The sequence below is a fragment of the Garra rufa genome, chromosome 7 (genome assembly GCF_049309525.1).
Source record: "Garra rufa chromosome 7, GarRuf1.0, whole genome shotgun sequence".
Lineage (NCBI taxonomy): Eukaryota > Metazoa > Chordata > Actinopteri > Cypriniformes > Cyprinidae > Garra > Garra rufa.
The window spans coordinates 26,789,733-26,802,440 of record NC_133367.1 but is presented as its reverse complement, the minus strand read 5'-3'; the positions used below and the strand labels follow the sequence as shown (position 1 = coordinate 26,802,440).

The window sequence follows — 12,708 nt, the reverse complement described above, 5'->3', positions numbered from 1 at the left end:
CGCTTTTGCTCACTTTGTTTTGCATCAGAAATGGAATTAAAAATGTTAAAGGAGTAGTTCACTTTCAGAACAAAAATGTACAGATAATGTACTCACCCCCTTGTCATCTTCAGTCGTAAAGAAATAATATTTTTTGAGGAAAACATTTCAGGATTTTTCTCCATATAATGGACTTCTATGGTGCCCCCGAGTTTGACCTTTCAAAATGCAGCTTCAAAGGGCTCTAAACGGTCACAGCCGAGAAAAGAAGGGTCTTATCTAGCTAAACGATGGGTTGTTAAAAAAAAAAAAAAGTCAATTTATATACTTTTTAACCTCAAATGCTCGTCTGGTCTAGCTCTGCGTGTACTCTGTGTAGAGATTAAAAAGTATATAAATTGTAAATGTTTTTAGAAAATAACCGATCGTTTCGCTAGATAAGACCCTTCTTCCTCGGCTGGGATCATTTAGAGCCCTTTGAAGCTGCATTTAAACTGCATTTTGGAAGTTCAAAGTCGGGGGCACCATAGAAGTCCATTATATGTCAAAGCTCCTTCAGCAATTGGCTTGCCTAACGACATATCATGCTAATTTTCTGCTCCAGTTGAAAATGTTCAACTTGCACGGAAGAAGCAATTATGGCGAATATTGCATGTTCACAGCAAACATATCACCTAATTTGCATCGCCTGCCGCCAATGTGCGCCTTTGCTTTGAATTTGTATGTAATCTGCTCACGCAAATAATTAAATTAGCTTTTGGTGTGCACACACTAATGTCACTAAAATCATTCTTTATTTAATTAACATTATTTTATTGGTCTTTATTTGTAGTAAAAGCAAACTAATTGAAAATGTTTCATTTTTTCACTTTTGCACTTTTATCATATTTTTTAAGAATGGTCATCTAAAAATTAGTTTTATTTAAAATGTTCATTCATTGATATATAATTTATTTTAAAAAGTATAATTTTTTTTTTCCAAATATTTCAGGTTTTTCATTGTTTAACCAAAGCCCTTCTTCTGTCATAGATTTTTACCAGATTTTTCAAATTTAGAAGATCATTGAAAAGTTCCTTTTGATCACTTCTAGTTTAAAAAGTTTATTTTTTTTACCTTTTTTTTTTAACCTAACTGACCATGTTTAAGGCTAATAATTTATGATTTAAGATTTCAACTAAGTACTTTTAATCCTGTTATAGTTATTTTTACCACATTAAGAAATGTCATCTGAAAATGTAAAATTTTTTTTCAAATGTCAATTGAAATGTCAATTGCCGTATTTTTGGGGGGTTTTTATTTTAAGCAATTTTTAATCCCTTTAGTCATTTTTCTTGTAGTCACTTTTAGTTTAAATTTTTTTTTACCAAGTGCTGAATTTAAATCAATAGCTATTTAATAACAATTGTTTTATTGCTTCTGACTAAAAAAGCCACATTGTCCGAGTACAAACATCAGTTTTACGTGCAGTTTTACAAACACGTAAAATTTCATGCCAACCATGTGCCACATGACACTCATTCTAGGTACAGAATCAGACATGCATGTCATATTTTGCAATATGGAGCCACAAAAAAAAAAAAAAAAAATCACAACTGCAATTGTGACAGTAATTTGGTTTATTTTCCATTTTAATGTAACCTGATAAAAGGCAAAACAGCTGTTGTGACTTCATGGATGTGTAAATGTCACATAACCACACTTGAAAAAGGCATCTTAATCACAGTATGGGAAAACATAAGGCATTTCCAAACTAGCCGTATGACTTCGTCAAACAATCGAATATATAGTGACTTTTTCACAGACCGATGAAACTGACCATCTAAAACACTGCGCACCATTGCATTTTCCCACTGAAGAGCTATAATACCTCAGCAATGCAATGAATAGTTTACATATATTTATATATATAACTGTTATTTGAATAATTTCTCAATTCATGAAATGCTTAATAGACGCATTCACATAACTGCTATATATACGGCAATCTGAAAGCATTGATCAAATTGCGCAACTTCACACCCGTCAGCCCTGGCATAAAATATTGCAGGATAGGACTAGAGGTGTGACGTGTGAAATGTTTAACGAATTGAAATAAAGATGACAGCAGCCCTCCTTTGGTATCCGCACGATCCAAGACGAATCCGATTTCTTTCCACAAAAAAAAAAAAAAAAAAAAAAAAAAAAACTTGCCCTTTTATCCCAAGTCAGGGATCTGGCTCAACAGACGGCGGGCATTTAGTGTGGATCCCAGAGAATAACCATCAGAGGATGCCGAAGACACACTGATCCCTCACCATCCCTTTTCCGTAGGAGCGGATCACACGATCAGCGCCCATATATATCACTTCCGAGGAAAACTTGAATTCAGACAGTGGATAATAGTAAAGAAAGAAAAAAAAAGAGGGACAAACAAACAAGAAACCCCCCCCAAAACAAGGAAAAGGAATGTTACCTAGAGATTCACGCTTCTAAGGGACGTCTAGAATTAGCGTGGAAATCACAACGAGGTAAAAAGAGGAAAGAGCCATAGCCATAGCACAACACACAGGAGCAAAGCCGAGATAAATAGAGGGGAACTGAAGCCCAAGGGTGGGGGTAGAGCTGAGGGAAGTGGGGTCACAGGTTCTGACAGCACTGAAATTTGTTGCCCTTTAAACCATCGGTAGTGGGCGGCACGCTGATGTCCACTACATTGTTGCCGGGAGACTCGTCGTGCACGGACCTGTCGGCGATCTGCTTCTGTGACACGATCCGATAGATTTCTGGAACGAAAAGAAAACATGACATGTTAAGATAAATATATTTTGAGAAGTATAATGGGAATATTAAAGCTGTTTGGAGGGTAAAATCATTTTAACAGGAATCACCGGAATTAGGAATTTCACAAAAGTCACGGAACAAATTATTGCAGGAAAAATCCAATAATTTCAACAGGAATGCATGTGATTGGGAATTTTGTGCAAAGGCAAAATATTTCCCCACACAGATTTCACAACAAGTTCAAGTTGGTCACAAGGATTCGCAGAATTCGGGAATTTTCTGCAGGCAAAATCCACTAGGAAAATCTAGTAATTTTAATAGAATTCCATTTAATAAGGGATTTTACATGAGAGAGAAATATTTCCCCCATAGATTTTGCATCGAGTTCACATGGTCATGGAACAAATTCTTTGGCTTGCAGGAAAAATCCAATAATTTCAATGGGAATGCATGTGATTTGGAATTTTGTGCAAATGTGAAATATTACCCCATGCAGATTTCGCAACCGGTTTGAGTCTGTCACATGGATTTGCCACGTTCATTGAGTTCGTTTGAAAGTGAATTTTTGCTGGCAAAAATCCAGTCATATCAGCAGGAATCTGATCAGGAATTTTGCATGTGGGAGAAATATGTCTCTCATTCCCAAAGCAGATTTTGCAACAAATTCAAGTTGGTCACATGGATTCACAGAATTTGTCGATTTGGATTGAAATGGACTTTTTATGAGACACTAGGAAAATCTAGTCATTTTAATAGGAATACATGTAAACTGGAATTTTCCATTTTGGTGAAATATTTCCCCTCATAGATTTTGCATAGAGTTCACATTGGTCACAGGACGAATTCCTTTCCGAATGCTTTGGCTTGCAGGAAAATCCAATCACTTTAATAGGAATACAAGAGTTTAGGAATTTTGCATGTGGGATAAATATTTCCCTTCACTGATTTCGCAATGAGTTTGTGTTGGTCACGCAGCAAATTCTCTGGCTTGGCAAAATATTGACTTTTTGTAGGCAAAATCCACTGGCAAAATCTAGTGATTTTAATAGAAATCAATGCAAACCAGTTCATTTTAATTCTTGCAAAAAATCTAATAATTTTAAAAGGAATGCATGTGATCTTAAATTTCATCCAAAGGTGAAATATTTTTTCAGGTTCAAGCTGGTCACAAGCATGGATTCGCCACATTCTTCGACTTAGTCTGAAAGCGACTTTTTGAAGACAAAATCCAAAAGGAATCCATGTAATCATGAATTTCACATGTGGGAGAAATATTTCCCCTCACAGATTTCCCAATGGGTTTCAAGTTGGTCACATAGATCTGCAGAATTCATTGACTTGGAATTGAAATGACCAAAGAATTCACAGGACGAATTCTTTGGTGAATTCTTTAGAAAAAAATCCAATAATTTTAACAGGAATGCATTGGGAATTTTGTGCAAAGGCAACATATTTCCCCACTTAAATTTCGCAACAGGTTCAGGTTGGTCACATGGATTCGCCATGTTCTTTGAGTTAAAAAAGCCATTTCAATAGGAATCCATGCGAGTAGGAATTTCGCATGTGGGAAAAACATTTCCCCCTCAATGATTCAAGTTGGGTTCAAGTTGGTCACATGTTTTCGCAGAATTTGTTGACTTGGATTGAAATGGACTTTGAGGAAATATTTCCCCTCATAGATTTTGCATAGAAAAATATAATAATTTCAAGCGGAATGCATGTGATTAGGAATTTCGTCCAAAGGCGAACATTTTTTCCCATGTTGATTTCGCAACAGGTTTGAGTTGGTCACATGGATTCGCCGTGTTCGTCAAGTTAGTTTGAAAGCAACTTTTTGCCAGCAAAAGCCAAACATTTCAATAGGAATCCATGCGATCAGGAATTTAGCATGTGGGAGAAATATTTCCCCTCAGAGATTTTCCAACTGTTTCAAGTTGGTCAAACTGCAAAGTTTATGGCTTAGTTTGAAAGTGGAATTTTGTACGCAAAATTTAGTCATTTCAACATGAATTTCTCATACTTAAATTTCGCAGAGTTCTTGAGTTGGTCACGTGGATTCGCTACATTCTTCTGCTTGCTTTAAAAGTAACTACTCACTGACAAAATCTAGTAATTTCAATAGGAATCTATGCAATATAAATTCCACAGATTTTTGCAGAAAATTTGCTAACGGTGCATTCACACGGGGGCGTTGACTTTATCACTCCTCAATTGCTTTGAACGGGTGACGACGTGTTGCCAAACTGAATTGTGAATATGTTGAGTCGCACCAATGGCATTGCAGAAGTTAAACTTTCAACTTTTCAAGCGCCAATACAGGCTTCAGCCAATCAGATTGCCTTTTGTAAATACCCTAGAAGCTAGACAATCACATTCATGCAACACCACAAGAGTAATATGACTGCCTGTTGTCACTTTAACAGTCGCATCATCAATAAGCTTCAGACACAAACATCGAAGGCCCATGTAATGTACCTTAATGTGACCAGAACTTCTGTTACAATAAGGACCAACCTGTTAGTATGTTTTTAAATGCCTCCTCCACATTTGTGGAATCCAAAGCCGATGTTTCGATGAAGGATAGACTGTTCTTCTCTGAAAAACACAAATGTCAAAGATTTTAAAACATCAGGTAGATCTTTTCTTACTAAACAACATGAAAAATGAGCAGGGGACGCTCACCTGCAAAAGCTCTGGCCTCATCTGTGGGAACGGCCCTGAGGTGCCTCAAATCGCTCTTGTTGCCCACCAGCATGATGACGATGTTGTTATCCGCATGATCCCGCAGCTCCTTCAGCCAGCGCTCCACGTTCTCATAAGTCAGATGCTTAGCGATGTCATAGACCAAAAGAGCTCCAACTGCACCCCGGTAGTACCTGTAAAGGAAACCCACGTAAAATATATACCAAGGGACAGTTTTACTAACAGCTTGCGCCAGTGCAAACTGTCTTTTGGCGTTTAAATAGCACTTTCAGGATTTACTAGACGAACTTTACTTGATCAAAAATAATTTAGCAATAACTCTAAAAATTAATGTATTACTATTGATAAATTATTATTAAAAATAAGTTTTAAATACATTAACATTAATAATTCTATAAAATTATTTTCAAATAATTAGTTAATAATTATTTTATTGTTAGTCATTGTATAATATATTTGTATAAAATGAAAAATTATTTTTTAAATAAATATTTAGTTACTTTCATATAATTAGTTGTAAAATATTTTATTTTTAGCTGTAGTATAATATTATGCATATTTGTATGAAATAAATCAATTGTCTAATTAAATAGAGCTAAAACAAATATATTTAAAATTAGTTTCACATAGTTATCAAAGAATTATTTTATTTTTAGCCATAGTATAATATTATGCCCAATATTTGTATACAATAAACCAATTGTCTTAATAAATAGAGCTAAAATAAATATTCTATGCCACATAACTTACATAATTTTAACAATTTTTATTTTCATTTGTAGCATAATAGTGCATAATATTTGTATGAAATAAATCAATTGTCTTAAAAAATAAAGCTAAAATACATATTTAATATTACTTTCACATAATTAGTTATAAAATATTTTTTAATATTTTAGCCGTAATATAATATGCATAATAATTGTATAAAATAAACCAATTGTCTTATTATAAAATAGAGCTAAAATAAATATAATATTTAATTTTACTTTCACATAATTAGTTAAAATATTTTTTATTTTTGGCCGTAATATAATATGCATAATATTTGTATAAAAGAAATTAATTATTTTGACAAATAACTTATTATAAATTGAGTTTTAAATTAAATTTAACAATAATAATTCTATAAAATTACTTTCACATTAGTTTTAACAATTACTTTTAGTCACAGTATAATTTTATGCATATTTGTATAAAAGAAGTAAATTCTTATTAAACAGAGCTAAAATAAATATATTTAAAATTACTTCCATATATATATATATATATATATATATATATATATATATATATATATATATATATATATATATAGTTTTAAAATAATTATTTTATGCTGTAGTATAGTATTATATATAGACAAATAACTATTATTATAAATTGAGTTTTAAATTAATTTTAACAATAACTCTATAAAATTACTTTCACATTATTTTTTTAACAATTATTATATTTTTAGTCACACTATAATAATGCATAATATTTGTATAAAAGAAAATTCTTATTAAATACAGCTAAAATAAATATATTTAAAATTATTTTCACATAATCAGTGAAAATTTTATTTTATTTTTAGTCATATTATAATATTTTGCAGAATATTTGTATGAAATATATTTTAGCTCAATTTAATAATAAAAATTGATGTTAGTAATTTACTGTAAAAAAAAAATAATTTGATAAATGCCTCTTTATGGAATTATGATAGATCATGTAGATATATGACCCCAATGGTCCATATAGACTGATAGGCGTGAATCAATTGGCTTATACAGGTGATGGCCCATAGAGGTGATGGGTGTGAGCCAGACAGCCCATACAAAGGATATCAACCTTGCGTATTGAGGACCCTACATGGGAGGTCCCAACAGTGCTGAACCTTGGTTTAAGATTCAATCACTTCATCTAGTACTCACGCTGATGTGATGGCTCTGTAGCGCTCCTGTCCCGCTGTATCCCAGATCTGAGCCTTTATAGTCTTCCCATCCACCTGAATGCTCCGGGTTGCGAACTCCACACCAATGGTGCTCTTGCTCTCCAGGTTGAACTCATTCCGAGTAAAACGGGACAACAGGTTACTCTTCCCCACACCAGAGTCTCCAATGAGCACCACTAGAAAACAGAAGAACATCAGACCATTTGAACACGACTATGATGCTTCACAGCTGCTCTTATAAAAACCATATCCATAGGGAAGATATCATAGCCATCACCGGATGAAATGAAGGCCACAGAACAGAATCGACCATGCGAGTCCTTGAAAGTAATCCACAAACCAAAGTGTGCACCCAAAGCGCATATACAAAGTCATCATTTGAAAAGCAGAAAACTAGATTAGTAAGCCAGATCCTGGTTACGGCTACACGACGAGGCCACAGAGATAAGAAGAGAAGCCGTAATCTACCAACACACACTTCCACTGTCATTTTCCCTTCGCTCCATCAATTTGACAGCATGAAAACTAAAACACAGGCCTTGCCATAAAGTTTGTATAAAGGATGAGAAATGCATAGAAAATAATATCAGTCAGCTCATACTGTGTCCGCTGCAACGTGGTCACCATTCATTTTCTCTAGAGGAAACATGAAGTCATTCATGATAAACTGGAGAACATCTAAAAACTAAAAACTTTCAAGAAGAAATCTTAAAAATAACCAAAGTGGCACACTTGTTAAACCTCAACAGTAATCTGTGGTTTTGTCACATACTGAAACACTTGGTGTAAAAACAGGAACCTGATGTGGGAAGAAACTTTTTTTAAATATATAACATATTTAATTAAATAGAAATATAACTTTTAAACATATATATGCACATACATACATATATATGCACCTGAGGCAATTTCACATGCAAAAATATGTTTTAAAATGACGGCATGATCATCCACAGTTGTCAATTTCGCATTACAGAGCTCATGTGTCACAGTCAGTTTAATAATTTAGCTAAATTACCAACTGTAAAAGCGACTAAAATGCTTGCAATCGCATGTTAATGACCAAATTTGGAACTTCAAGGAGCGAGTCTTGTGTAATAAACGACAAAAAAAAAAGTTTCTTAAGGGCCTAGCAATGCAACCACACAAAATATTAAGCAACACATAGCTACTAACGTTAAACGACAAGAAAATCTACGACGTTTTTGGTAAAGCAGCAAACACCGCTGAGGCGAACTATATATATTTTGTTTGTTGTTTAAGTACAAACTGACTGCATTAAAACAGCTAGTTGTTTAGCTCACTTTAGCTTTCACTTAGCTAACATAATGCCAGTTACACAAACAAACTGCATTATTGTTGACTACTGTCGAAAGATAACGCAAATCATTGAACGTAATATTCAAATGTCTTATTCTACTTTCAACTCTTGAATCTTCGAAAGTATAACAGGTTAGTATTTCGAGAGCTAACGTCTAACTAGCACTCCGGCTAACCCAGCTAGCCACATTCGTCAGGAAACTTGGTGTTTTCGTTGATTCTAAAGCAAACGGAATATGTTTATTCTTGTTTTTGATACAGTGTGAAACACTGACCTTTAAATAAATAATCGTATTCGTCGTCACGGGTCCCCATTGTTGGTTTACCGCACTAAAATTTTGTTGTTGGGCGATGGACCTCTTCTGATTAGCGATGTCCGATTCGTGAACGAATCGTTCTTGAGATTCGGATCTTTTTAATGACCCGTTTCAACCGACTCACGAGTCGGACTGAATGATTCATTCACGAACTTGATTAGACATGCACAAAACGTTTGCAGCCAAGAGATTGACGTAACTTTAGAAGTTTCGATATCCGATTATTTTTCAGCGTTTACACTTTTTATTACTAGTAACTGTATACGTTTTTTATATATATAATGAAAATGATTATTTTTAGATATGTCAAGCTCTGAAATATTCTGTAGGGTAGAAACTGCCAAATTATCATTATTATTATTTTATTATTTTATCTTTTACAGATAAAATGAGCCAAAAAAGAGATTTACCTCAGACTGAAAAGTCAAAAACTATTAAATGCCCATACTGGAATTTGCAAAGTTAAGGCATGACCACCGGACAGAAAAACGCTCGTTGCGTCTACATTGTCAGAAAAAAATAGGTGGAGGAGAAAAGATGCATGTTAATTGCAAAAAAGTAAGAATGAATGTTATGAATTAGATATGAAACCATCAGGAACCATTTAATCCTAAAAAAAATTTCCCCTTAATTAATAAGAATAACATTCTGAAGTGTTGTGAAATACATGGAGATGTTTTTTATAGGCTTTATAGAGATGAGTTGAGAGTGGCTCTTGAAGGACCAGTACCACATCCTTTTGTAGCACTCTTTCAAAAATATATTTTCCAGAATCTGGCAGTAAGTTTTAAGAGTTCATTTTGGTCCATCTCTGCAAGACAGACATTTCAGGATAGGAGATGGACTAAAACTGAAGTCCCAAAACTTACTGCCAGATTCTGGAGGATAAACTCGAAAGAGTGCTACAAGAGGATGTGAGGCTGGTCCTTCAAAAGCCACTCTCAACTCATCTGTCTATAAAGCCTAAAAAACAGTCTCCATGTATTTCACAACCCTTCAGAATGTTATTCTTATTAATTGAGGGTCATTTTTTTTTTTGATTTTTTGCCCAAGCAAAGTCTCTGAGAACCTGACACATTGCACTTCTGGAGACTCAAGGTAGGTTCTGGTTCTGGAAAACGGTGGCGCTGGAGACTAAATGGTTCCTGATGGTTTCATATCTAATTCTTACTTTTTTTGCAATTAACATGCATCTTTTCTCCTTCACCTGTTTTTTCTGACAATGCAGACACAAGCGTTTTTCTCCCCAGTGATCATGAACTTTGCAAATTCCAGTATTGCATTAGTATTGCATCCTTCTCATGGGCATTTAATAGTTTTTGACTTTTCAGTCTGAGGTAAATCTCTTTTTTGGCTCATTTTATTCTGTAAAAGAAAATGTACATAATTCTGCACACCTCAATATAAGGAGTTTTTCACTTCCAGCCTTCATGGACAATTATATATCACTTATAAATAATTAAATACAAAATGAATATTAAGATTGATGTGGTTTGGAACTGGTCAAATGTGCTTGGAAAAAAAATATGACCACAATATCAACGTGCCTAATAATTATGCACACAGTGTGTGTGTGTGTGTGTGTGTGTATATATATATATATATATATATATATATATATATATTTTATCATATTCATTTTCATTTCTTTTTCAAATCAAGTAATCGCGAGAACCCTGCTTTTAAAATAAAAACGGCTGTTGAGGGAACAAATTACAATAAGATACTTATATCTTGATTTTTTAGCGAACTTTAAAGCTCGTTTTTAGCTATCTTGGGTGTTCCCCTGATCCCTTTTTGAGAACCACTGTATTACAAAACAAAAAAGATTGACATTCAAGAAAGACCAATGACTTTTCTTCATCCTGTAGAACGAGGAGGGGCTTTAGCCAGGTGTAGGCTTGAAACCATGCTCGTAACGTCGACCTTTCAGGAAATAGCCGACATTTAAATGTTTATTGCAGAAAGAAAAGCTCGAAAAGGGTAAGCATCATCCCACATAGCAATTGACGTCTGGCCCAGAGCTGGGCCAGATGTCAATTGCTATGTGGGATATGGTCGACATGAGTATCATAAAGGTACTGCATATTCTATGTAATTTTATTTTGAAATATAGGCAATTGACACAATTTTTATCGTAATGGTAAACGCAGTAGGTTTCAAAAGTGAAAGGCGTTTCTCTGATCTGAAACTAGTCTTTAACTTTTAACTAATTATTATTTAATCACAGTGATTTACCAGAAGTCCGTCCTTTAATATTATTATTACATTTGTTGTTCTTGTCACCGTTTCTATTCATGTTTTGAGAGATTTGATTGAAAAATAATAATAATAAAGATTGCAAGTAAGTCATTTGTGGAAGTGTAATGTCAACATGTCTGACAGTGCAGCCAGACCCTATTGCGAAATTGGCTCCCTATGAGTTTTTTTTTTGTACCTAGAACATTCCCAAAACGTTAATTTTTGGTTTCCAAAACGTTATTTTGTTAAGGTTTGTTTTTGGTTAGCCAGGAAAGTTTTCTTAACGGAAATAAAACTGTTTTGTTTTGTATAACGTTATTATAACGTTATTTTAACGTTTCTATAACTTTTTTATAACGTTTCCCTAACCTCTTTAATTAAGTGATGATCATCATTTAGTACACTTGCAACTCAGTATAAGCAGCAATAAAATTATCTGTATAGACGCCTAATCAGTTTGTAAAAACCATTTCTTTAATTAATAAAAATTATCTGAGCAGGTCAACCATCATATGTAAAATTAAATAAGATTAGGCGTAATCTGTCCATTAATGTAAGATTAGGGTTACACATTATTTTACATTTCTTCAGCACCAAATGAAAATGACTTTAACACAATGTGTGGTTTATAAAATATGACATTTATTCACAGATATATAAAAAAGGAATAAAAAAATATAATTATATTTTTTATAATTATTAATAATATTATAATTTAAACATGTTTTGATTTATCTAATTTTTGTATTTTAATAAATGCTGCATTAAACGAATTTCAGGGTCATTACATAAAACGGTCATTACATAAAACATTTGCAACGTTTTCATTGAAAATATTGTTTTACAGGCTTATTATAATAACTTGAGAATAACCATTAGGGAACGTTCTGTATAAATTATTTTAAGGTTATTTTAAAAATAACCACCCTGCAATGTTCCGGAAATGTTATTTTATGGTTGCAAAAAAATAAGCCAAAATAACCCTTAGTGAACATTCTCTTCAAGTTACTTTTAGGTTACTTAAAAAAAAAGGCAGTTAACGTTCTTGGAACGTTATTTTATGGTTGCAAAAAAAATCTAAAAATAACCATAAGGGACATTCTCTGTAAGTTATTTTTAGGTTATTTTAAAAACAACCACCATGGTAACATTCTGGGAACGTTATTTTCTGGTTACAAAATAGTAACTATGGTTACTACCGCATGGTTCCCAAAAAAATGACCAAAAGGTTTATTTCACAAAGGAAAATGTAAAAAGGGAACACACTGTGGAGTAACATTAGTTAATCCATGATTAGGAATAAACTACCATTGAATATTTCTTTCCAGCATTGTTAATATTGTTTGATGTTCATTTATTAACTTTAGTGGCAATTCCAAGACTTTTTTAAAGGGGTCATCAGATGCCCATTTTCCACAAGTTCATATGATTCTTTAGGGTCTTAATGA

The 12,708-nt window shown here is 33.3% G+C and overlaps 1 protein-coding gene across 1 annotated transcript; it reads right to left on the bottom strand.

Moving 5' to 3' along the window:
- Window positions 1-1,578: 1,578 nt before the first annotated feature.
- On the bottom strand, window positions 1,579-9,110 carry LOC141338327 (ras-related protein Rab-11B-like). The gene is made up of 5 exons (XM_073843860.1): window positions 8,978-9,110; window positions 7,363-7,558; window positions 5,423-5,616; window positions 5,255-5,335; window positions 1,579-2,742 (listed from the first exon to the last, which is right to left on the bottom strand). The coding sequence occupies exons 1-5, from the start codon at window positions 9,015-9,017 to the stop codon at window positions 2,597-2,599; spliced, it is 657 nt and encodes a 218-aa protein (XP_073699961.1). The 5' UTR covers window positions 9,018-9,110; the 3' UTR covers window positions 1,579-2,596.
- Window positions 9,111-12,708: the final 3,598 nt, after the last annotated feature.

Bases quoted from the DNA above. Each gene is read 5' to 3' on its own strand.
- LOC141338327 (XM_073843860.1), bottom strand. From the start codon at position 9,017: ATGGGGACCCGTGACGACGAATACGATTATTTATTTAAAG. The intron at 5,617-7,362 runs GTGAGTACTAGA...TTTCCTTTACAG, and splicing joins TACAGAGCCATCACATCAGC to GTACTACCGGGGTGCAGTTG. The intron at 5,336-5,422 runs GTGAGCGTCCCC...TGTGTTTTTCAG, and splicing joins TGAGGCCAGAGCTTTTGCAG to AGAAGAACAGTCTATCCTTC.